The 26,618-nt window shown below is 47.6% G+C and overlaps 1 protein-coding gene across 5 annotated transcripts; it reads right to left on the bottom strand.

The window, feature by feature from the left end:
* Positions 1-4,853: 4,853 nt before the first annotated feature.
* On the bottom strand, positions 4,854-26,501 carry LOC130127069 (transforming growth factor beta-1-induced transcript 1 protein-like). Of its 5 annotated transcripts, none has more exons than XM_056296620.1 (12): positions 26,194-26,501; positions 19,894-19,944; positions 18,125-18,273; positions 17,439-17,500; positions 15,096-15,229; positions 14,797-14,875; positions 11,190-11,274; positions 8,494-8,676; positions 8,160-8,333; positions 7,954-8,035; positions 6,705-6,853; positions 4,854-5,748 (listed from the first exon to the last, which is right to left on the bottom strand). In XM_056296620.1, exons 1-12 carry the CDS (start codon positions 26,204-26,206, stop codon positions 5,482-5,484), a joined length of 1,428 nt encoding a protein of 475 aa, XP_056152595.1. In that variant the 5' UTR covers positions 26,207-26,501; the 3' UTR covers positions 4,854-5,481. The 5 variants fall into 5 exon arrangements, with proteins under 5 accessions (XP_056152595.1, XP_056152594.1, XP_056152596.1 ...); XM_056296619.1 differs by having other exon boundaries at positions 17,439-17,527; XM_056296621.1 differs by lacking the exon at positions 19,894-19,944 and having other exon boundaries at positions 17,439-17,527.
* Between the last annotated feature and the right edge of the window lie 117 nt (positions 26,502-26,618).

A 26,618-nucleotide genomic window follows, 5' to 3' on the forward strand; every position in this document is an offset into this window, starting at 1 on the left:
CCTGGTCGCTGCACTAGCGCCTCCTCTGGTCGGTCGGGGCAACTGTTGCAGAAGCTGCTGACTCCTCCACATGTTTTGGAGGAGGCATGTGGTAATCTGCAGCCCTCCCATATCGGCAGGGGGTGGAGCAGAGATCGGGGGGACAAAAAGGGAGGAAAACGCAACAAAAAAGGATGACCCTTGACCGTCATATAGAATGACGTGCGGTCAGACACTGGAGAACTTTTAACACGTTTATTGACTGGAACAACAGAACGCTGTGTAACCGGCAGACTGACTGCTGACGTACTTCCTGTAACAGTAGAAGGCGGTTACATGTCAAACATGTATTAGAACAAAGAAGTGTTCTACACGGCACGCGACGTCATCTTTATTTCTGTGACGTATATATGAAATCTTAGTGTTCCTGTTGGTGATGTTCACGCTGTGGTTGGTTTGGGCACGTTGCAGGTGGTCCTTCAAACAGGACACACACACAAAAACACCCAAACCAGGTAAGAGGGGCTCCAGTACCAAATTTGCCTTCTAAATAATGAAATATTGTAGCGAATTCGGTCTTCTTATCCATGCACGTTACAATATGATTACGAACTGCTGTCATTATGACGTCCAACTACCACAATACTTGAAGGTTCCAAGTCTGTGGTTCATTTAACCAAGACAACGGCAGCTTGCTGAAGGTGGTGCATTTATGAAGAAACCCATGTCCACGTAAGCCATCTACTTTTGAGAACTAGCCCCTTGGGAATGGGTGCGTGCGTTCACGTGGGGTGAGACGTTTCTGTGGCGCACAAATCGCTGGCGTGGATGTGGTGAAATACTTGGACGCTTTAATTTGATCAGAAGTAGTAATTGGTCTGCAAAGAAACGCTGCCATCGTGTTTTAGATTTTTTTTTTAATGCATTTTCCTACCTTCCAGCAAGTCCACATGCGAACCAAGTTGGAGGGACTTGACGAGGTAAATAAACGCGGAGTAATTTCACAAGTTATCCGGCGTTTCGCGCGAAATCAATCCGCGCTTCCAACGGCATACGCCCATTTCACGCCGCGGCCATCTTGGATTTAAAAAAACCAAGCGGTGGGAACTTAGCCACGCCCCCTTCTTACTTCATTGAAAACACTGCTGGAAGCAACATGCCGTACTGCTGTGTACCATCCTGCAACTCCTATCAAAGAAGGGAAAGAGATAAATCTGTATATATATATATTCACTAATCTTTCAATAGTGGATAGCTCTGTTCTGACACATCATCTTGATAACAGGAAAATGTGAGGATTTATTTTGCTTCCCACATGTATGACATATCCTCATGTGTCCAGTGAGGTTTGGGCGACTCTACCTGATCATGACTACGACGTGAAGCCCCTTTCTGTGGAAGACCAGCTTGACGCAGTAAAGAAACGCATCGCTTTCCTGGAGGACGAAAATGAAAAGAGCATTTTGGTCTAGAACGCTTCCAGTGTGCGCCCAATCTGATCAGGTTTTAAGGATTACCACACCCTCAAAGCACTCTTCCTAGCTTTACAGCCTACTGCAGAGTCCATGGTGCGATGGACTCAAATGCAAAGGAACAGCCATAACCTAGAACACATTTCTGTGTCTGGCTTCCATGCAGAGCATGTATCGCTGACTGATCAGTTTTTCCTGTTCCTGTGCCGTGTGAGGCAGGGCTTTTTTGCTCTGGATTTATCTGTACGATTCAATGTGTCGCCGGCCACAGTCAGCAAGAACTGTGCGACGTGGGCCAACTATTTGCTCTTTATGTTAGGGACCCTCCCAATATGGCCTAGTAGAGCAGCAGTAGACGAGCTAATGCCACCAGTATTCAGGGAATTCTACCCAAATACAAGAGTGATACTAGACTGCACAGAGATCCGCATCGAGACAGCTAGTTTGAAGGTTTTGAACACCATGACATACTCCCATTATAAAAGTAACACTACACTGAAATCCCTAATTGGGATCACTCCCTCAGGGTCAGTTAGCCTGGTAAGTAATCTATACACAGGATGTATTTCTGATAAGGAGATAACTAAGAGGTCAGGTGTTCTGGACCTCTTAGGGTCAGGTGATGAGGTCATGGCCGATAAGGGCTTCCTTATCAAAGACCTGCTCGATGAAATAGATGTAAAACTTGTAATCCCTGCATTTTTAGGCCCAAGTGGACAGTTTAGCTGTGATGAGCTCACAGACACACAGAGTATTGCTGGCTTGAGAATACATGTTGAACGGTCAATAAGACGCATAAAGGAGTACCACATTTTTGATGGAGTCATACCCCTTTCACTAAGTGGAACAGTCAACCAACTGTGCACTGTGTGTGCTCTCCTAACACATTTTCAGGGACCACTGTTTTAAACCTTTGTTAAATTCAGCTGACAAGAAAATAGTGCACACAAACCTTAGATTGAAACATATTTAACTTCATTTCAGTACAGTCCCATTTTTTAGCCCACACCTTGAGATGAGCAATCACTAGCTTAGTTTAGCAAACAATTGATGATTTGAGTTGGTAGTGAGTTCCAGTTTATTGCTACAACAGAATGACAGTTGACCGAACATATTTTAGTTTAAAATGAACCAACAGTTTTGTTAAAGTACAAAGAATTAAAATATTGTACATGGGACAATCTAATGTATAAATATTGAATGTACCGTATAAAAATGAAATGTATCTTATTTTTTATTTTATTGTGATTAAACAGCTTCTTTGAATACAGCCCTGTGTGTGTGTGTGTCTCTCCTCACTGGCACAGGAGAGGCAGAAAGTACTCGGAAAAAGAAAAGATCCAGCTTAGTTTTCATATTGTGGTAAATGACGGTAGGTGCTCGAGGTTGGTAGTCCAAACCATGTTTGCTGCTGCTGGCCCCAGCTGCATCGATTCCCGATTGAGTAAGAAGGGGGCGTGACTAAATTCCCACCACTTGTTTTTTTTTAAATCCAAGATGGCCGCGGCGTGAAATGGGGCCCGCCATGATGGTAACGCGTAACGTTAGTAGATAGATAGGACAGATAAATAGATGGGGGGAAAACATTTCAGAAACCCTAACGAACTCTGGTTCGCTTTGGAAAATGGCGGAGTCGTGCGCGTCATACGAGATTTGCAGTAAACGGGCTAAAACACCGGCACGGTCCGATGCTAAAGACTCGATGCTAACGAATTAGCAACACCGGAAGACCGCCGGGATTCTTGTGAATTTCAAATCGTTTTATTTTAAATTTCAAACAAACGTCTAACCAACACATTCGATCATAGAAACATTTCTCTTACGTGTTTAAACGACAAGTTTCCCCGCTAATAATGACTTTTTTTTTTTTTAAAAAAACCCAACGAGCCCACAAAAGCGGTCTTCCGGTTAGCGAAAGAAGTGAACCGCAACGGGCCGTTAGAACGGTGGCTCGCTGACCCGAAACAAATGACAATGAGAGGAGGACTTACTTCTTCCGAACCGCTCATTTAGTTCCCCAATCCGGATTCGCTCGCAGTCGAGGGGTCTCCGGCCTCGCTGCTCCGACGCGTAAAGGGCTTCTTCTTCTCTTTTTTCTTTGAGCCACTAATGATCCTCAGCTGGCCACGTTGGGCGGCTTGCCCAATTAATTCGACTCCGCGGAAGTCCGGCAACGTTTTTTACATTTTATTAAATTCGTTGGTTGTATTTTGAAGTAATCGCGTAGAAGTGGCCGAATATAACTTAAGTATTTGGCACTTGAACGAATACATAGCGGATTCCTTATTACACACTAATAATGAGCCTCAGCTGGCCATGTTGGGCGGTTTACCCAATTAGCGATGCCGCGTTCCGTTCCGTGGCGGAAGTCGGGATTTCCCGCTTGAAATGTCCGGCGTCCGACCCCCAAAGCCTTCCGGGGGGGACGACGACGACGCCAAACGTAAACAACAAAAAAAAAACCAAATAAAACGATACGATGTATCTAATATTTGCGTAATGGATGGATGTGAATGACTATGATTACTGACATTCAAAATCGCACATTATTCAGAGACTCAATGACAGACATATACGTCACTCGTTAGATAGACAGCATCCGGATGTGGGCCACTTCAGGCAGCGATGCGGCACTGACGGTCTTCTTCTGGCCCTGACAAAATGGATGTGAGCCTGAAGTGGCCCACATGTATAATAGCAAATATGGCCCAAATATGCCAAATCAAATGTGGGCCTATTTGGCAAAGACGCGGTGCTCTGGGCAACACGTGATCTGGATGTGACCCTGAAGTGGCCCGTGCGGTAAATGGTGAATATGGCCCAAATATCACAAAACAAATATGGGCCACCTTTGGCAAATATGTGGCACGTGCGGCATTGCTATGGTTCGGTTCTGGCCCAGATCTGGCAAACAGGAGCGGAAAGTGCCATCATTCCACGCGGTATGTGGGCCGGATGAAGTGTCGGGTGTGGGGCGGGTCCGGGCCACCGCCATTTTGCTATCTGGGTAACTGTGTTCCCGATCATCTGCAGAAATCAGTAAATGTGCTAATGTTCACACTTTTTTTGTTGGTATTTTTAACGTTTTTCCAAATAACCTGTGCAGAGAAAATAGTTTTCAGACTGTTTACCGTAACCAGCTACCTGATAACATGGCGACATATGTTGACATGTAGTTACACGCAGAACAGGTTTCACTATATGCTAGTATGCTTTATTTGAATTAAATGCAGGCAAATATACGTTACGCTGCTTTTTAGTTGATGGTTTACCACTTACACGGTTCGCCTCCATGGGTGCGGCCATTGTTGTGTGACGTCAGACGACTACTTCCGACTTGTCTGGAAGGCAGCGTTACACCCCGCGGCAAAAGTCTGGCAACGGTTTTTTTTTTTTATTAAATTCTTTGGTTTTATTTTGAAGTAATTGCATAGAAGTGGCAGAATATTGCAAAAGCATCTTTGGCACTTGAACAAATACATAGTGGATTCCTTATTACACACAGCACAATGGTAGGAGACATAGAAATGCAATGTAAAGCAAATATATTAAAGGGTTGGGGGTTTTTTTTGGGGGTTTTTTTTTTTTGGTTGGTTTTTTTGGACCACAGCACAGCTCGTTCGCTGAAACGTTATTTTAAATTAAACCAAATCTGCCTTATCTTTTTGCAAAAGAATTCTGGTCAGGGTTCAATTTTAATTCATAAAGTACATTAAGAATTTACATACATTAACACATTGTCATTAAGCAATTTTACAACTCATTTGGTATCGTGTGTTGGATTTGGTCGCTGTGGCGCAGATTTGGAATAACCGTTTGTCAAAACATGGTCCCCTTTATTACACTACCTCAGAATGAAACTCATCACCCCCCCCCCCACTTCGAAACCCTGCAAGAGACCAGCTCCACCTGCTGACAGACAACTTCATACGATGTGATGATGAACTCTACAGGCACAGCCTCTCATATGCTGATGTAGCCTATGTGTGGGTGGGTGGGTGGGTGTTGGGGGGGGGCTGCTTGTGGCTCCTCAGCCAAAGAGTTTGATGAAGCAGGGGTGACAGTAAGGTTTGTTCTCCTGCTCCTTGAAGCATCCCTTGCTCAGAGGCTTGAGGCAGAAGTGGCACACAAGGTGGTGCGGGTGAAACTTTGCGCCCATGGCGGTCACACAGCGGCCCAGGATTGGCTGCTGGCAGGCCTGGCACACGCTGCCTCTGGACTGGTGGTAGTGGGCCTCACACAGTGGCTGTCCCTCGTGTTCGAAGAAGCTGCCATTAACAAAGGGACAGTAGCATTCCTGTACAGAGGACAGACGCTTTGTCAGGAAGTCTCACGTGATAAAACAGTGAGTAACTGGTCTGAGTTTCATCTGAAATAAATTATCTCTGACAAAATCAGCAATTCAAACCCGCTTTTAGTGACAAGGCCAAATGTGTTACAATGACAGATATCATAACTGTTTATTAATATTCCAAATATAGGATATTATCTATCCATTCGTTAGCCAAGCCGCTTATCCTAAATCGACTCTGTGCATAACTGTAGTCCACTGACTTCCGGTCTCTACCGCAGCGGCCATACCAGTTTCCTGTTTGTTGGCGCGTGCTATCGACACTGGCACATTTTTCGCAATGCCTGCAAGATTTACCATGGATAAATGTCAACGACATGCACAGAACTGTCGACAAACTTTCCATGCACCTAACAGCAAACGGGTGAAAAGTTTCAAGTCGTACATAAGTGTGGACGTCACCTGATATGTACAACTTGAAACTTTTCACCCGTTTGCTGGTAGGTGCAGGGGAAAGTTTGTCGACAATTCTGTGCATGTCGTTGACATTTATCCATGGAAAATCCTGCAGGCATTGCGAAAAACGTGCCACTGTCGATAGCACACGCCAACAAACAGGGAACTGGTATGACCGCTGCAGTAGAAACCGGAAGTCAGTGGACTACAGTTATGCACAGAGCCGATTAGGGTCGCGGGATGCTGGAGCCTACCCCAGCAGTCATTGGGCTATTATTATTGTTGTTGTTGTTGGGATATTATAACTAGCTATTGATATTCCAGATGATGGCTATTACAACTGATAATATTCCAGTTAATGTCTTGGTGAATGCTGAATAATCCAGGTAAGGAAATACTACAGAGTTGGATCAGTTCATCTGCACACAACGTTCTGTCCAGATGAACTGATTCAACTTTGTGGTATTCCAGTTGATAGGCATTATAAGAGACAGACGGACTCTCACCCTGCAGACGAAGCACTGTGGATGCCACAGGGAGTTGAGGGCTGAGATGTAGTTCTCCAGGATTGGCTGAGTGCAGCCTTCACAACGGGAGGCAAAGAGGGTCAAAAAGCACTGCTGGCAGTACTGTTTGCCCTCACGGTCATGAAAACCTAAAGAAAAGGAGACGAGAGAGAGAGAGCTGAACGGCAGAGGTGGGAAGTAAGGAAGTACAAATACTTCGTTACTGTACTTAAGTAGATTTTTCAGGTATCTGTACTTTACTTGAGTACTTATTTTTCTGACAACTTTTTTCACTCCCTACATTTTCAGGACAAATATCTGTACTTTGTACTCCTTACATTTTTAAAACAGGCTCTTTAGTTTTTAGTTTTAATGCATTCGAGGGGAATTGTTGATTGTTTTGTTGACTATTATGTTGACTGCCTCTCTCCTGGCGAGGTGGCGCCATAGAAATCGGGCTTGGGCCGGCCTGGGGCGAGTGAGTACCTTGCGGCTTGCCCAGCACATACACAGCCAGCAATTACCCAACCCCATAAAACCCAAAAAGGCCATTAAAATGGCTCAGATGCAAGTGCAGTAGTTATACTTTTATTTATTTACTCGCTTCTTTATTTTATTTTATTTATTTTGTATTTTTAATCTAATTTTGTTTCCATTTTCATGTTTATATTTAACCTGCTGTAATGTGGTTTAATTCTGTTCCCGAGAAGGGGCCTGCAGGAAGGGGCAGGAGTAGATAGAGGGGAGCAGGATGTGGGTAAATGGGATTTGGGGGTGTTAAAATGTAAAAAATATCACAGTCTTTCAACTGTAATTGTTCAGTTCAATTTGTTTTCCTTGGGGGAAAAAAAACTGATTTGCACACCGGAGCGAAGTCAATGTTCATTATCTTCAGTATTGTTTTTTTTATTTTATTTGAAGTTAGAATGGTTTAAGTTTAATAGTCTTCAAATTGTATTCATACGACGTGAGAGGCAGCAAGAAAAGGGCTGTAGAAATTTCAGAGGGCTACTTTTTAATTTTACACTTTGGAGTACATTTCAGAGCCTGTACTTTTTACTTTTACTTGAGTGAAGAAGTTGAAGCAGAACTTCTACTTTTACCAGTCTTTTTGACACAAGTATCTACACTTATTATCGCTTCGTGTTTTTAAAGGCCGTGTTACACCACAAAATCCTCCTCAGCCTCCTGTCTCACTGGGGTTTTTTTGCGTTGGAAAGACCTGGACGGGACGTGCAACAGTTTTTACCTTCCTCCCCGAACGCTCGGCTGCACTTGACGCAGCAGAAACATTCCGGGTGCCAGTTCTTGTCCAGGGCCGTGACCATTTTCTAAATCGGGTGAAGAAAAACAACAACAAAAAATGTTGGGCCGGGCTTTTGCGTTTGTGTTCAAACAAAATGAGACGCAACATGTCACTCGAGACAGACGGGCACACACACACAGGGCTCTTACATTTAAAATGGGCTTGTTGCACTGTGCACAGTGGGGAGAGAAGAGGCTGAAATAGTCGGACTCGCAGAACGGTCTGCCATCCTTCTCGAAGAAGTTGCGGCTGCCGAGCTCGATCTCACACTCCGTGCACACAAAATGCTCGGGGTGCCACACCCTGCCCAACGCCGTCACCACCTGCAGGAGAGAGAGGTCAGGGGTCACGGAGGCAACAATGTCACCAAACAGTCACAGGTTCAAATCCCTGCTTTTTAAGCTCTGCACTAACTTCGCCTCGTCTGCCAGGAACATTGACTTGGGGTTTGTTTGGCGGTTTGAATTTGGAGACGTTTCCTACCTGTCCAACTACCGGCTTCTGACAGGCCGAACAGTTCCCCTTGGAGGAGGTCTGAACTCCTTGTCTGCTCAGGTCTGATTGGAGGAGGCCCAGCATGCTGTCCAGTGAGCCACCAGATGAGGCTTGTGGGGGCGGGGCTGGCTGCTGTGGGGTGGAGACCACTGGACTGACAGGTGCAGCTGGCTAATAGAAAAGAGACAATAGATGACGTCACACAGGAGTGTTGGGGATTTGAGCCTTCTGTCGTTTCATCGCTTCATTCATTTTATACACAGCCACGGTGGGGCGAGAAAGAAACCAAAACCTTCTGTACCTTTAACCAGCGTTGTAGTACTCGAGTCCAGGACTCGGACTCGAGTCCGGCTCGAGTCCTGATTTTTAGGACTCGTGACCTGACTTGGACTTGAGCACTGATGACTCGGACTTGAACACTGGGGACTCGAGACTCGACTTGGACTCGAGGTTTAGCGACTCGACTACAACACTGGTGTGTGCGCACGTGCTCGCAAGTGCATTTGTTTGGCTATTGTGTCACAAAGTAAATAAGCTCCCTTTGAAGCGGTGCCAGCCACTTGTTTCATGCGGACCTTTTTTTTATTTGTATGTCAGCTTTTTCACGGTGCCAGGGCGGAGCACTGGAGCCCATCTTGGAACTCGACTCAAGACTCAACCTTGATGACTCGGACTCGGGTAACGGGGATTTGACTCGGACTCGACTCGGACTCTTCTCTGGCGACTTGGACTTGAACTCGGGTCGGACTCGAACACTGGGGACTCGACTCGGACTCGACGTTTAGTGACTCGACTACAACACTGCCTTTTAACAACAGTAAGCCCTGGTTCTCAGCTAAACTCAGGCTGCTTCGCCAGGCCAAAGAGGAAGCCTACAGGAGTGGAGATAGGATCCAGTACAACAAAAGCCAGAAATACACCCACAAAGGAGATCAGAGGGGCAAAAAGGTGCTATGCTGGAAAGTTGAAAAACAAGTTTTCCGCCAAAGACCCATCATCAGTCTTGAAAGATATAACCAACTACAGGAGACCCCCCCACCCACCCACTGCAAGGACCCATCAACTGGCTGACAACCTAAATGGGTTTTACTGCAGGTTTGAAAAGCAAACTTTCACACCCCTCCCCCTGTCCGTCTACAATACACAACCAATTGCACTCCCTGCCAGCCACTCCCCCTCCCCCCTCCCCACCAAACCCCCACGAATCTGTGTTGAGGACGTGCACCAGCTCTTCCAGAGACAGAAGGCCAGGAAGGCACCGGGCCCGGACGGTGTGTCATCCTCCTGTCTTAAAGTCTGTGCTGACCAGCCGGCCCCCCGTTTTCACACAGATCTTCAACAGATCACCGGAGCTGTGTGACATCCCCTCCTGCTTCAAGAGCTCCGCTATCATCCTGGTCCCCAAGAAATTCCGTATCACAGGATTAAATGACTACAGGCCCGTTGCCCTAACGTCTGTGGTCATGGAATCCTTCGAGAGACTGGTGTTGGCCCACCTGAAGGAAATCACAGACCCCCCTGCTCGACCCCCTGCAGTTTGTCTACCGAGCACACAGGTCAGTGGATGATGCATCGACATGGGATTGCAGTACATCTTCAAACAGCTCGACTCCCCAGGGACACACGCAAGGGTCCCGTTTGTGAACTTCAGCTCGGCGTTCCAACGCCATCGTCCCAGATATCCTCCACTCCAAACTCACCCGGCTCACTGTACCAGCCCCCCGTCTGCCAGGGGATTAAAAACTTCCTAACAGACAGGAGGCAGCTGGTGAGGTTAGGCAAAATCACATCCAGCACCCAGACAATCAGCACTGGCGCCCCCCAGGGATGTGTGCTCTCCCCTCTACTCTTCTCCCTCTACACCAATGACTGCACCTCAGGTGACCCGTCTGTTAACATCCTGAAGTTTGCGGACAACACAACCATCATTGGCCTTATGTGTGTGTGTATGTGTGTGTGTGTGTATATATATATATATATCAATGTATATATGTGTGTGTGTGTGTGTGTGTGTGCATATATACATACTATATATGTGTATGCATTATATAAAACTTTGTTAAAAGAAACACTCAATGGTAGAGAAAGTGCTCAACAAATAAGGAGCAAAATAATCCAGTGAGTCAAAAATTTACTTGACTCACTGGATTTTATATACATATATACATATACATATATATATATAAATATATGTGTGTGTGTGTGTGTGTGTGTGTTACTGTTGTTTGAGTTTGACTGCCCGGTCTATTTGCACACTCTTTGACTTGCGCTTTACAGGTTATTTATTTAACGATCTGAATTCTCAAGGAGGCAGATGATTAAATCAGCAAAATAAAAGGATAAAAAGCGCGCGCAGAAAAAAATCCCCTGCCGATTGGACTCAGCCAATCGCCGATTGCCGATATATTCGTCCGATCGCCCGAGCCTGCGATATGACTCGTACATACCGGCAGGGATGTCTGACATCGCAGCAAACTGACGTCTATGGAGGGTGCATGAACGTGGCAGGTGTCCCTCTGTATTTGAATTTGTCTTGTCTTGTTATGATTTGTTGTTGTAATTCACATCCCTGAACCGTAGAGAGCCGGATTCAAACGGCGTCACACACAGACCCCCCTTAACGTTTGAGTCTGACCGTCAACTTAACCCCGTGTTGTCGTGCTGGGTTCGTGTAGGGGACTTACTGTGCTCTGGACCCTGAAGTCCGACAGAGACGCCATCAGCTTGTCCAGCTCCAGCGTGGCGGAGGTGGCCGAGGGCTTCGCAGAACTAAAACACAACATCCAGGTTTTACCTTCACACAGTCCCGATATAATACAGAGAGGTGAGTCTGTCAGCAGACTACAGGAGAGGGTCTGTCACAGAGTACAAAACAGTTTTTAATTTTTTTTAAAAAAAGCTAAAATATATACATATAACTTTTTTAATTTTAATATAATATATCATTATATTGAAATATTAAAAGAAATAATATTAATTGTTAATATTAGTTATTTATTAATATTAGAATATATATTATTATATATATATAAATATATACGTATATATTATTATTATTATTATTATTATTATTATATAGAGATATTCAAAGCTAAGAACATTTAGTTTTGACTATCTCTACCCTGTACAAAAAAAAGGACTTCAGTCTAAAATAACTGATATACAGGAAGTCCCCGGGTTACGAGCAAGTTTCGTTTTTGAGTCTCTTCTTATGTTGAATTTGTATGTAAGTCGGAACAGTTATGTACAGTTCACATCTAGTCAAGTTTTTGTCTTAGTATACGGTATATATTTGACCTAAAACATCATAAATATGATAATGCAGTTATAGTGAACTTATGGACTTAATTCACCATAGCTTGTTGTTTGTATTTGTACAAACAAGTATTTGTGTAGCGAGTTCGGGGGGCAGCCGGGAACCGCCGCAGCCGGGACGCGAACCCGGGTCTCCCGCACCACGGGCGACTACGTTAACCAGTCGACTAAAGGGTCCGACCCGTTAGCCAACCGGCTAGCGAGTCTGCACATTCATGGTCATTACATTACCCCCCCTTCAGGAAGTGCGTCCCCGCACTTCAGCATACCAGCTCCCTCACGCCTCTGGGCACACCCGCTTCCGGTGGCCTCACGGTCTCCCCATCCCACTTCTGACACCAATGTAGCGAATTCGGGGGGCAGCCAGGATGCGAACACGGGTCTCCTGCACCACAGGCGACTGCACTAACCAGTCAACTACAGAGGTATAAAGCTGATCCGCCACAGCATGAAGATATGGGAAATAGTAACAGAAGCTAGGTTAAGAGGAGAGGTGATGATTAGCTAGCAGCAGTATGGTTTCATGCCATGAAAGAGCACCACAGATGGGATGTTTGCTTTGAGAATGTTGATGGAGAAGTATAGAGAAGGTCAGAAGGAGTTACATTGTGTCTTTGTGGATTTAGAGAAAGCATACGACAGGGTGCCGAGAGAGGAGGTGTGGTATTGTATGAGGAAGTCGGGAGTTGCAGAGAAGTATGTAGGAGTGGTGCAGGATATGTATGAGGGCAGTGTGACAGTGGTGAGGTATGCGGTAAGGATCGGCTCTGAGCCCTTTCTTGTTTGCAGTGGTGATGGACAGGTTGACGGACAAGATCAGGCAGGACAGGAGTCTCTGTGGACTATGATGTTTGCCGGTGACATTATGATCTGTAGCGAGAGTAGGGAGCAGGTTGAGGAGAGCCTGGGGAGGTGGAGGTATGCACTGGAGAGAAGAGGAATGAAAGTCAGTAGGAGCAAGAAGGAATACATATGCGTGAATGAGAGGGAGGACAGTGGAATGGTGAGGATGCAAGGAGTAGAGGCGACGAAGGTGTATGAGTTTAAATATTTGGGGTCAACTGTTCAAAGTAACGGGGAGTGCAGAAGAGAGGTGAAGAAGAGAGTGCAGGCAGGGTGGAGTGGGTGGAGAAGAGTGTCAGGAGTGATTTGCGTCAGAAGGGTACCAGCAAGAGTTAAAGGGAAGGTTTTCTAGTGAGACCAGCTACGTTGTATGGTTTGGAGACAGTGGCACTGACTAAAAGACAGGAGGCGGAGCTGGAGGTGGCAGAGTTGAAGATGACGAGATTTTCATTGGGAGTGATGAAGAAGGACAGGATTAGGAACGAGTATATTATTTCCGCCTCTGGTGTAGGAAGATGGCCGTGCGAATTCGCATTTGCAGCGGCCGCACCGAGTGCCGGTGTAGGAAGATGGCGGCCTCACCCAGTACCGTCCATGCAGTGTCTTTGTCCACATCTGCGTCTAAGTTTTGTCTTTGTTTGATGGCTGGGAGAGCTGGCGCTGGATCGGCTGGGAGAGCGGGGCGGGCTAAGCTAACTGCTAGCCCGTGCAGGCCGGCAGTTCCGATAACACCGAGGGCGGTCTGGCGGCGGCCTCACCTGGCGTTGACTGAGGTGTTGTGATGTCGTCGTGAAGAGTGCGGGGAGGTGTGTCGAGGGTGTCTGGGAGCGCTTGGTCTGCTTCGTCCGGTGGGGCAGGGGACCACGGCCCCTGCCTGGAGCTACGTCTGAGGAGGAAACGCCGAGGGCGATCTGGCAGGACGTGGAAGTGGGGCGGGCTAAGCTAACTGCTAGCCCACGCAGACCGGTGGTTCGGACAGTCATCCTGGCTGGTGTTCGTTCCCTTAGACAGTGATTTTTTTGTTTAGTTTGGACATACGTGTTAGTTTGGGTATGTGTGTTCTTGTAGTTCCTGGATGTGTTTTTGTCTTTGTGTTGCACTGCTGTGGGCTGGGGGGGAAACGACAAATAAAGTGTTCCTGATTAGAGGGACAGCTCAGGTTGGACGGGCCGGAGACAAAGCAGGAGAGATGGTTTGGACATGTGTGGAGGAGAGATGCTGGGTATGTTGGGAGAAGGATGCTGAATAGGGAAGAGGAGAAGAGGAAGGCCAAAGAGGAGGTTTACGGATGCAGTGAGGGAGGACATGCAGGTGGCTGGCGTGACAGAGGACGATGTAGAGGACAGGAACAGATGGAAACAGATGATCCGCTGTGGCGCCCCCTAACGGGAGCAGCCGAAAGTAGTAGTAGTAGTAGTAGTAGTAGTAGTAGTAGTACTAGATTGTAATCTCTGGTCAGTAAACGTCGTCTACCAGCTTGATCTGCCATGTCTTGAGTGTTAGCCACAACTTTCAGTTCTTCAAACTCAGCACTACCTGCCTCCCTCTTCCTCACTTGGTTGCTATGACGAAGACCTACATCACTACATGCTTAAGTACTACCACACTCAACTACAAAAGCCTTCTTGTATTTTTGCCGTGGTTGTAAATATGACTGTGATAAAGAATCCTCTGCACGTAAAATCTCCAGGATTGTAACTTTAATATTATTGCGGTATTCTGATGATGTGCGTCGAGAGATTCCCCCCCCCACACTTGGGGGGTCAGTGGTCCCCCCATGATGAGAGACTATGATGGAAAATATTTGTCAAGACGCTTTTTCAAGACTAAATTCCCATTCGGTGCAGAGATTCGGACAAAATGATGTCAGACAGACAGGACGTTACTTGTTTGTTGAAGTCAATTTTGTTAAAATTTTAAAAAAAAAAACCCAAAATCAAAACTCACCTCTAAAAATAAAAGCTTGATTAAATATAAGGATTTATATTTGCTCATCAATTTTGCCTTCAGAAGATGAAATATTTAGTCACTGGTCACTGGTTAACATTTTTCACCATGGCGTGCCCCCGCGTCACCCTGCCGAGAGTAAAGAGCGCCATCTAGGGGACTCTGGGTAAATTACACAGACGGTACCTGGAAGAAGGGGGCGGAGTCTTGTCCTTCACGTTCTCCTTCTCTTCCTTTTTGGACGGAAACTGAGCCAGGATCTCATCTGACAATCCAACACAAAGATTACACACACACACACACACACACACACACACACACACACACACACACACACACACACACATTACAAACATACTGTATATACACACTATACTCACAACAAACTGCACACACATTGTATACATAGACACACACACAAAGATTACACACAACACATAAAACACACAAGGATCACACACACACACACACACACACACACTGACCTGTGATGTTGAACTGGGTGGCATTGAGTTCTTGTAACAGGTGGTCCAGCTCGCTCAGACCCCCGCCCAGGAGGGAGGAGGAGGAGAAGGCGGGGGGCTCGGCTGTGCGAGGGGAGCGGGGCTTACACACCGTGCTGTGGGGTGAGGGTGGGGTGGGGGGTTGGGAGGTGGCAGACAGAAAAGAAGACATCGTCCTCATCATCAACATGACCAAAATGCACCAACTTCAGTTCCTTTTTTACAACTGGTGTGTGGCGCTCCGGATAAGAGTGTGTTTGTCACACACACACACACACACACACTAACATCCAGATTAATTGAAACACAGATAAACTCTTGTGCCCTCTGACCTGACTGCTCATCACACTGACTGACACACAGAAAAATATAAAAAAAAACCCAAAAATCCCAACTGCCTTCATGGCCACCAGCACGCCCGCTTTGATTTCCAGCTGCGGCTCACGTCCACTTCACTGTCCCCCACCAGCGCCACCCGGGCTCGCCATAAATTCCTCTCCCGTCCTCACCGAGAGACAAGCCGATACAGGAGCGGATTAGAAACCAACTCGGCGATCGTCTTTTTTTCCGCAAAACAACATAACATACAACAATGGACCCTGCTCGCCACGAGAGGCGCGGGATCTCAGCAACCAGGCGCCAGATTGCAGGCGATCCAAAGCTGGGAGGATCTGGCACAAGTGAAGAAGCAGTGCCAGTAGGGAGAAGAGCTGCGAGACAGCATAGTCCCAGCTCAGGGAGAGAGTGGATGGCGCCCTCTAGGAGGCTCATATAGGGCTCTCCCATTGAAGTCAAGTCAGGTCCATTTTATTTGTACAGCCCATTCGTCCTCATCAGCCGCTTCTGCGGGGTCGGGTCGCGGTGGCAGCAAGCTAAGTAGGGCACTCCAGACGTCCCTCTCCCCAGCAACGCCCTCCAGCTCCTCCTGGGAGATCCCAAGGCGTTCCCAGGCCAGACTGGACATGTAGTCCCTCCAGCGAGTTCTGGGGGCTCCCAAGGCGTTCCCAGGCCAGACTGGACATGTAGTCCCTCCAGCGAGTTCTGGGGGATCCCAAGGCGTTCCCAGGCCAGACTGGACATGGAGTCCCTCCAGCTCCTCCTGGGAGACCCCAAGGCGTTCCCAGGCCAGATTGGACATGTAGTCCCTCCAGTGAGTTCTGGGGGATCCCAAGGCGTTCCCAGGCCAGACTGGACATGTAGTCCCTTCAGTGAGTTCTGGGGGATCCCAAGGCGTTCCCAGGCCAGACTGGACATGTAGTCCCTCCAGCAAGTTCTGGGGGATCCCAAGGCGTTCCCAGGCCAGACTGGACATGTAGTCCCTCCAGTGAGTTCTTGGGGATCCCAAGGCGTTCCCAGGCCAGATTGGACATGTAGTCCCTCCAGTAAGTTCTGGGGGATCCCAAGGCGTTCCCAGGCCAGACTGGACATGTAGTCCCTCCAGTGAGTTCTGGGGAATCCCAAGGCGTTCCCAGGCCAGATTGGACATGTAGTCCCTCCAGCGAGTTCTGAGTCCACCCCGGGATCTCCTCCCAGCTGGCCGTGCCCGGTAAACCTCCAAAGGAAGGTGCCCAGGAGGCATCCTGATCGGATGCCCGAACCACCTCAACTGGCTCAATATCACAAATAGCCCAACATCACAAATTTGCCTCAAGGGGCTTTACAGCAACACAACATCCTGTCCTTAGACCCTCACATCAGGCAACAATCCTCAAGGTTAGCAACAACCAGAGTGCTAATCTGCTGTTTAGCTAACAGCCAACTCACCGGGACATTTCGGTCAACAGAGAGGAGCGCCGTTGAGTTTCTCCCGCCGATAACTTCTCTGTATTCCTCAGTTACTCCGCAGCTAAGAGCGTATCACCGTCCGTGTCACATACTGCCTCCATAGCAACCCGCCCAGCTTCCTCAGTTTAAAACCCATTCACAGACATCGTATCAGACAGACCGCCCATCACGTCAATAATTAAGAACCCATTCGGAATGACACATGTCCTGCAATGAGCCATCTGGTAAACAGATGCTCCCATCTCCTCAGAGAAAAAAAAAAAGTTATTCCATAATTCAATAACACACACAGACACACACACACAAAAACCACATTACATGTTGTTTCCAGTCTGATATTAGATCCACATGACTCCTAACTGGGTTTAGGAGTAAGTCGGTAAGTAAGTTATACTTTATTGGTGCATTTGGTACACAAGACATGTGTTCTTTTTGCAGTCTGTGTTGCCTAGGCGGGGCCGGTGTCTCCTCCTCTTGTGGACAAAGGGAAGCAGATTCATTCATAGGAAGAAGAGAGAAGAGACTGAGAAGCTGGTTTACCTGTACAACTTCTCGGGGTTGGAGGGGTGGGAGCCATTGGACTTCATCGCAGACGAAACCGTCTGAAAATTGGACAAAGGCTGGTAAACCTTAATTAAAACGATATGATTAAAGTCAGACAAATCAGTAACCAGACTGAACTTTTCACGTCTAAAATCATCAATAGGGCATACTGAAACATTCGACTCACATTTTTTTTTTAATTTCTAAATTATAAATATTGTGTTTTTTGCCCCGTTACTGATAGCCGGACTCAGTTGTCTCAAGAACTGTGAGGGCGTGGTCTGGTCCTCATTAATATTCATAAGAGGACTTTTGAGTGACAAGTGGGAATTAAGGATGGGTGGGGTTTCTTAGTTTGATTTGATAGGCTGTATGCAAATGAGGGTCTGATATCGTGAGCGTCAGAAGAGACTCGCTGAGAGGAGCAGAAGGCGGAGCACTTTTAAACAAAAGGGGGACATTAGAAGAACTAAATTCTACCTTTTATGTTTAGGTATTTTTTTCAGTAGGAGGGGGCAGTAAGTACAAAATGCATCACGATTTAAGGGATTTTCACAATAATTAAAAAAAAAACCATTTCAAATATAAAACTAAAAATACCTAATGATGAAAATATTAAAAAAGGTTTGCCATCCCATCACATTTTAGAGAAACTGAAGACTGTTTTCCGATGAGCCTCCTACCTGCTGAGGCGTGTAGGCTGGCGGGGGCGGCCTGGTCTGGGCGGAGTCCTGGGGAGCAGGGCCAGAGGTTGGTGGAGGGTCAGAGGTCAACAGGACAGGATGCCTGGCCAGGGGAGAGCCGGTGTTCTCTAAGTCAGCCAGGAGGGCATCTGGATGGATAGACAAACAGACAGATAGATAGATAGATAGATAGATAGATAGATAGATAGATAGATAGATAGATAGATAGATAGATAGATAGATAGATAGATAGATAGATAGATAGATAGATAGATAGATAGATAGATAGATAGATAGATAGACAGACAGATTGATTGATCGATAGACAGACAGACAGACAGACAGACAGACAGACAGACAGATAGACAGAGACAGACAGACAGACAGACAGACAGACAGACAGACAGACAGATAGATAGATAGATAGATAGATAGATAGATAGATAGATAGACAGATTGATCGATACAGACAGACAGACAGACAGACAGACAGACAGACAGACAGACAGACAGACAGATAGACAGAGACAGACAGAGACAGACAGACAGACAGACAGACAGACAGACAGATAGATAGACAGACAGAGATAGATAGATAGATAGATAGATAGATAGATAGATAGATAGATAGATAGATAGATAGATAGATAGATAGATAGATAGATAGATAGATAGATAGATAGATAGATAGATAGATAGATAGATGGGTAGATACAGATAGACAGATCGATTGATCGATACAGACAGACAGACAGACAGACAGACAGACAGACAGACAGACAGACAGACAGATAGACAGAGACAGACAGACAGACAGACAGACAGACAGACAGACAGACAGACAGATAGATAGACAGACAGATAGACAGACAGACAGAGACAGATAGATAGATAGATAGATAGATAGATAGATAGATAGATAGATAGATAGATAGATAGATAGATAGATAGATAGATAGATAGATAGATAGATAGATAGATAGATAGATAGATAGATAGATAGATAGATAGATAGATGGGTAGATACAGATAGACAGATCGATTGATCGATACAGACAGACAGACAGACAGACAGACAGACAGACAGACAGATAGATAGATAGATAGATAGATAGATAGATAGATAGATAGATAGATAGATAGATAGATAGATAGATAGATAGATAGATAGATAGATAGATAGATAGATAGATAGATAGATAGATAGATAGATAGATAGATAGATAGATAGATAGATAGATAGATAGATCGATCGATCGATCCAAGTTTTCTTGATATTGAATAGTGTAGCTTCAATTTCTAAATCCGTTCTCGGACATTCTGGTCTGCTCTGCGGTACTCTGATGCACCCTGGCAAGTCTTGGGCGCTACTTGACTCAATTTCAAGAAAGCTCATTGTGAACTGAGTTGAAATGAACTGAAGTCAGTCAAGGAGATTTCCCACCGACTGAACTGAAAGAGGCAGGCAGAGGACAGCAGACATGTGGAGAGAATAGCGTCATGGAAATGAAAGCATGTAGTAAGAGCGATGGTTTGGGTTCGGGTTCAGGTTCAGGTTCAGGTTCAGGATGGTGTTGCACTGGGGATTCAGAACGGTGCTCCTCCATGAACCATTACGTGTGTGTTTGTTTTAACAGTGTGTTAGTAAGGCCCAACCCCATGAGCAGCAGGTGGTTACACGGTCCAGCTCAAGACAGACAGGTATATATAGATAGATGGACAGACAGACAGGCAGGTGCACGGGCAGAAACGGAGAGACAGTTACGTACCAAACACAACAACACGAGGACTGAGAGGGTAACTAGGTGCCTCGGGCTCTCCTAAAGGGAGACACACAGGCTCGGTGAATGGCAAAACAGCAGCCAAGCGGTCAGCCGACACAAACCACACACACAGCACACCGGTCAGACAGACACTGGACAGACAGACACTGGACAGACAGACACCGGTCAGACAGACACCGGTCAGACAGACACTGGACAGACAGACACCGGACAGACAGACACTGGGTCAGACAGATACTGGTCAGACAGATACTGGACAGACAGACACTGGTCAGACAGATACTGGTCAGACAGATACTGGACAGACAGACACTGGTCAGACAGACACCGGTCAGACAGACACTGGACAGACAGACACCGGTCAGACAGACACCGGTCAGACAGACACCGGTCAGACAGACACTGGACAGACAGACACTGGTCAGACAGATACTGGACAGACAGACACCGGTCAGACAGACACTGGACAGACAGACACCGGTCAGACAGACACCGGTCAGACAGACACCGGTCAGACAGACACTGGACAGACAGATACTGGTCAGACAGATACTGGACAGACAGACACTGGTCAGACAGACACCGGTCAGACAGACACTGGACAGACAGACACCGGTCAGACAGACACCGGTCAGACAGACACTGGACAGACAGACACCGGTCAGACAGACACTGGACAGACAGACACTGGACAGACAGATACCAGTCAGACAGACACCGGTCAGACAGATACTGGACAGACAGACACTGGTCAGACAGACACTGGTCAGACAGACACTGGACAGACAGACACCGGTCAGACAGACACCGGTCAGACAGACACCGGTCAGACAGACACTGGACAGACAGACACTGGTCAGACAGACACCGGTCAGACAGACACCGGTCAGACAGACACTGGACAGACAGACACTGGTCAGACAGACACCGGTCAGACAGACACCGGTCAGACAGACACTGGACAGACAGACACTGGTCAGACAGACACCGGTCAGACAGACACCGGTCAGACAGACACCGGTCAGACAGATACTGGACAGACAGACACTGGTCACACAGACACTGGTCAGACAGACACCGGTCAGACAGAAACTGGACAGACAGACACTGGACAGCCGGGAGACGGGAGACTCAGCAGTCGCACAATTCTACAGCACATTCACAGCGTTATAAACAAACAAACAAACAAACATTTCTGCACTCGTATCTACGCATGCCAGCGTGGGCAGGAAGGGCAGGAAGGGCAGGAAGGGCAGGAGGTCTACTCAGCAGCCGATATCATACTGATCCAGATGGAGGGGGAGCGGTTCCCGTCGGCTGCGTTCGCTTGATAAAAGCGTACGGCCTACGCGGACCAGCTTGACGTGTGTGGATATCGGGACTCGGTGTAAGCGTGTCTGAACTTCTAGTCAGTGATCAGCGTTGTTTTGTGCGGGTGGTCGGTTTGTTCCAGCAAGAGCTGACGAGCAGGAAACCCTCCCGCCCCGACAGCACCGCTCATTCAGTGACACCGGCCGTGACATAATCACTTTCTCTGTCCTGGACCAGAGGTGGCGGACATGTGCCGGGCGGCTGTATTTGTCAGGCTGTTGCATTTGGGGTAAATTGTAAGACCGGCTCCCTATTTTGGCCTTCCAGACATCTTACTTGGCATCCGTTTAGTTCTCTGGTGGGGTATGGCGTTCTATAAGTTGCTTTTCTCTCTGTTTCATGCTTCTGTGTGGATCCCCGTTATATGGGCGAGTTATCGGCTACGCGTCAGATTTAGATTAGCCTAATTTATTCCGCATTATCTCGCTTTCACACACACACACACACACTTTGTTTGTACTTGTGAGGACCTTCGGTGACTACGTTCATTCCCTGGCCCCTATTTGCAAGCTTAACCAGCAGAACTACATGGCCAGCTTTAACCACTACCCTGACCTTAGCCTAACAGGATGCTGTGTTGCTGTAAAGGCAAATTTGGGGATTTTGGGCCACACGACTGAAACTGACTCGACTCGACTTAATTCTAAACCCAAGCCCTAACCTCAAAAGACCCTCGAGGAAACGAAAAACGAGGGCCAGCCGAAATATCCTCAATTTGCCAAAATGTTCCCACTCCTATGGTCAAATTAGTCATCACAAACATAGCTGAACCCTATTTGCAAGCTTAACCAGCAGAACTACATGACCAGCTTTAACCACTACCCTGACCTTAGCCTAACAGGATGCTGTGTTGCTGTAAAGCCCACTGAGGCAAATTTGGGGATTTTGGGCCACACGACTGAAACTGACTCGACTCGACTTAATTCTAAACCCAAGCCCTAACCTCAAAAGACCCTCGAGGAAACGAAAAACGAGGGCCAGCCGAAATATCCTCAATTTGCCAAAATGTTCCCACTCCTATGGTCAAATTAGTCATCACAAACATAGCTGAACCCTATTTACAAGCTTAACCAGCAGAACTAAATGACCAGCTTTAACCACTACCCTGACCTTAGCCTAACAGGATGCTGTGTTGCTGTAAAGCCCACTGAGGCAAATTTGGGATTTTGGGGACTTTGGGCCACACGACTGAAACTGACTCGACTCGACTTAATTCTAAACCCAAGCCCTAACCTGAAAAGACCCTCGAGGAAACGAAAAAACGAGGACCAGCCGAAATATCCTCAATTTGCCAAAATGTTCCCACTCCTACGGTCAAATTAGTCATCACAAACATAGCTGAACCCTATTTGCAAGCTTAACCAACAGAACTACATGATCAGCTTTAACCATTACCCTGACCTTAGCCTAACAGGATGCTGTGTTGCTGTAAAGCCCACTGAGGCAAATTTGGGGATTTTGGGCCACACGACTGAAACTGACTCGACTCGACTTAATTCTAAACCCAAGCCCTAACCTCAAAAGACCCTCGAGGAAACGAAAAACGAGGGCCAGCCGAAATATCCTCAATTTGCCAAAATGTTCCCACTCCTATGATCAAATTAGTCATCACAAACATAGCTGAACCCTATTTACAAGCTTAACCAGCAGAACTGCATGACCAGCTTTAACCACTACCCTGACCTTAGCCTAAAAGGATGCTGTGTTGCTGTAAAGCCCACTGAGGCAAATTTGGGGATTTTGGGCCACACGACTGAAACTGACTCGACTCGACTTAATTCTAAACCCAAGCCCTAACCTCAAAAGACCCTCGAGGAAACCAAAAACGAGGGCCAGCCGAAATATCCTCAATTTGCCAAAATGTTCCCACTCCTATGGTCAAATTAGTCATCACAAACATAGCTGAACCCTATTTACAAGCTTAACCAGCAGAACTAAATGACCAGCTTTAACCACTACCCTGACCTTAGCCTAACAGGATGCTGTGTTGCTGTAAAGCCCGCTGAGGCAAATTTGGGATTTTGGGGACTTTGGGCTACACGACTGAAACTGACTTGACTCGGCTTAATGCTAAACCCAAGCCCTAACCTCAAAAGACCCTCGAGGAAACGAAAAACGAGGGCCAGCTGAAATATCCTCAATTTGCCAAAATGTTCCCACTCCTATGGTAAAATGAGTCATCACAAACATAGCTGAACCCTATTTGCAAGCTTAACCAGCAGAACTACATGACCAGCTTTAATCACTACCCTGACCTTAGCCTAACAGGATGCTGTGTTGCTGTAAAGCCCACTGAGGCAAATTTGGGGATTTTGGGCCACACGACTGAAACTGACTCGACTCGACTTAATTCTAAACCCAAGCCCTAACCTCAAAAGACCCTCGAGGAAACGAAAAACGAGGGCCAGCCGAAATATCCTCAATTTGCCAAAATGTTCCCACTCCTATGGTCAAATTAGTCATCACAAACATAGCTGAACCCTATTTGCAAGCTTAACCAACAGAACTACATGATCAGCTTTAACCATTACCCTAACCTTAGCCTAACAGGATGCTGTGTTGCTGTGAAGCCTGCTGAGGCAAATTTGGGATTTTGGGGATTTTGGGCCACACGACTGAAACTGACTCGACTCGACTTAATTCTAAACCCAAGCCCTAACCTCAAAAGACCCTCGAGGAAATTAAAAACGACGGCCAGCCGAAATATCCTCAATTTGCCAAAATGTTCCCACTCCTATGATCAAATTAGTCATCACAAACATAGCTGAACCCTATTTACAAGCTTAACCAGCAGAACTACATGGCCAGCTTTAACCACTACCCTGACCTTAGCCTAAAAGGATGCTGTGTTGCTGTAAAGCCCACTGAGGCAAATTTGGGGATTTTGGGCCACACGACTGAAACTGACTCGACTCGACTTAATTCTAAACCCAAGCCCTAACCTCAAAAGACCCTCGAGGAAACGAAAAACGAGGGCCAGCCGAAATATCCTCAATTTGCCAAAATGTTCCCACTCCTATGGTCAAATTAGTCATCACAAACATAGCTGAACCCTATTTGCAAGCTTAACCAGCAGAACTACATGACCAGCTTTAACCACTACCCTAACCTTAGCCTAACAGGATGCTGTGTTGCTGTAAAGCCCACTGAGGCAAATTTGGGCTACACAACTGAAACTGACTCGACTCGACTTAATTCTAAACCCAAGCCCTAACCTCAAAAGACCCTCGAGGAAACGAAAAACGAGGGCCAGCCGAAATATCCTCAATTGGCCAAAATGTTCCCACTCCTATGGTCAAATTAGTCATCACAAACATAGCTGAACCCTATTTGCAAGCTTAACCAGCAGAACTACATGACCAGCTTTAACCATTACCCTAACCTTAGCCTAACAGGATGCTGTGTTGCTGTAAAGCCCGCTGAGGCAAATTTGGGATTTTGGGGACTTTGGGCTACACGACTGAAACTGACTCGACTCGGCTTAATTCTAAACCCAAGCCCTAACCTCAAAAGACCCTTGAGGAAACGAAAAACGAGGGCCAGCCGAAATATCCTCAATTTGCCAAAATGTTCCCACTCCTATGGTCAAATTAGTCATCACAAACATAGCTGAACGAGACCCCCCCACCCCCCCCCCACACACACACACACAGCCCGGGCTGCTCATATAAGGAGCTGATCTTCTCTCAATGGGAATTATGACCATATTTAGTGCTGCCCCGCCGGCTTGTTTGTCTTGGCCGGAGGCCTGCTCAACAAGTGGTCTCTCCCGCCTTGAGCCTCCCCGCATTGGACACGCCGAGTCTCGGCAGGCGGAGGCGGCCAGCAGCGTAAACACTCCGCTCTAAACACGTCCGAGCAGCGCTTATGCCTCTCTCGCCCTGCGACCGACTCTCGGCGCGCGCGCGCGCGCGCAATCCAATCCAGATGTGCTGGGCCGGAGATCTCCATCCCTCCTCCCAACCAGACCCGCTGGCCCCACCACCTCCTCCTCCTCCTCCTTTCTGAAAAGACCGTTTCAAGAGAGAGCCCTACCGGCACAAGAGCCCGATGCTTTATTCTCTCTCGGAAAACAAACCCTTCTATTTTTGCTGAGCTCCCGAGGCTTTTCGCCACCTCTGGGGGTGGAGGAGGGTGGGGTGGGGTGGGGTGGGGGATCCAAGGGAGGGAAAAACGCACTCGTTTTAGTTGTGTGCGCGCGCGCGCGCGCACTTTCGCGTCGACGGGAAGGAGAAAAGTCGAGCCGACCCGGTCACGTGGCGGCCGTCGCCGCTCGCCGTGTTCCCAACTTTCCCACTTCACGGACCAGGCGTCGGATCGGATTGTGCGGAATCGGGATTCAAAATCGGACTTGGAATTTGCGGCGCTAGCGGCGCCGGCCACGCGCGTAACGTGGTAGTAATTAGCCTCTCCCCGGGTGTGCGGCGCGCGCACATATTAGTAAAACCACAAAAACAAAGAAGAAAACCCCCCCCGTCTCGGGATGAAGCGACTCCTGAAAGTGGGGCGGGTGGGTGGATGGATGGGTGGGGGTGGGGTGGGGGAGAAAGGAGCGACATCAGGTCGTGCAGGCCTCGCAGGGCACCGCTTACAACAATAATAAAGTTTACCCCCACACACACACACACACACACCAGGCAAATCGTCCTCCTGTCCACATACACCCCGTTTGGCTTCACCCTGCAGACCCCCCGGGGGGGGGGGTTACAGGGCCGAGGCATCTGACGGGGTTACGATGCGAGTTTCAGTCACGTCAGGCTCTGTAGCGCACATTTCTAATAGTACATTATTATATTATGAATAAAGCTGGGATTTGTACGACCGAAAACGTTTTCTCTGCCCCCCCTCCCCCCGTCCCTCCCCCGTCCCGGACAAGACAACGCAACACGTAGCCCCGGCGTGTGTGAAACATACCCAGGTCGTCCATGATAAAGTCACGGCGGAGTTCTTCCTCTTGACGGGGAAAACCAGAGCCAGCATTCGCTGCGAGCCGATAAAGACGGGAGGCTTTTCTCGTTTCGGGAAGGGGGGGGGCGGGCCGGCCCGGGCGGGGGGGGGGTGGGGGTGTGTTTCGGAGCCGCCGACTCTCGCGGGTCCTTCCTCGCGGGGTTGTCGGTTCGACGGCGCTGGCCGCTGGGTCTCCAGGCTGGTCCAGAATAAACTTCTTCGATCCCGTTATTCCGGTGAGAATAAGAGGCGTCCCGACGGTTTTTCCTCTCCCTCCCTCCCTCCCTCCTCCTCCTCCTCTACGCCGCTCTCTTCCTGTGTAATTCCTTCAGACCGGAGAAGGCGTAGCTCCATTACTGCGGTCCCCCCCTTCCCTCCCTCCCGACGGATGA

Source organism: Lampris incognitus, chromosome 17 (assembly GCF_029633865.1).
Source record: "Lampris incognitus isolate fLamInc1 chromosome 17, fLamInc1.hap2, whole genome shotgun sequence".
NCBI lineage: Eukaryota > Metazoa > Chordata > Actinopteri > Lampriformes > Lampridae > Lampris > Lampris incognitus.

What these genes read in the sequence shown, in the direction of transcription:
- LOC130127069 (XM_056296619.1), bottom strand. An exon ending in AACCCCGAGAAGTTGTACAG is followed by an intron (nt 15,230 to 17,438) that starts GTAAACCAGCTT and finishes CTCACCCCACAG; the next exon opens with CACGGTGTGTAAGCCCCGCT. An exon ending in CACCCAGTTCAACATCACAG is followed by an intron (nt 14,876 to 15,095) that starts GTCAGTGTGTGT and finishes TTGGATTGTCAG; the next exon opens with ATGAGATCCTGGCTCAGTTT.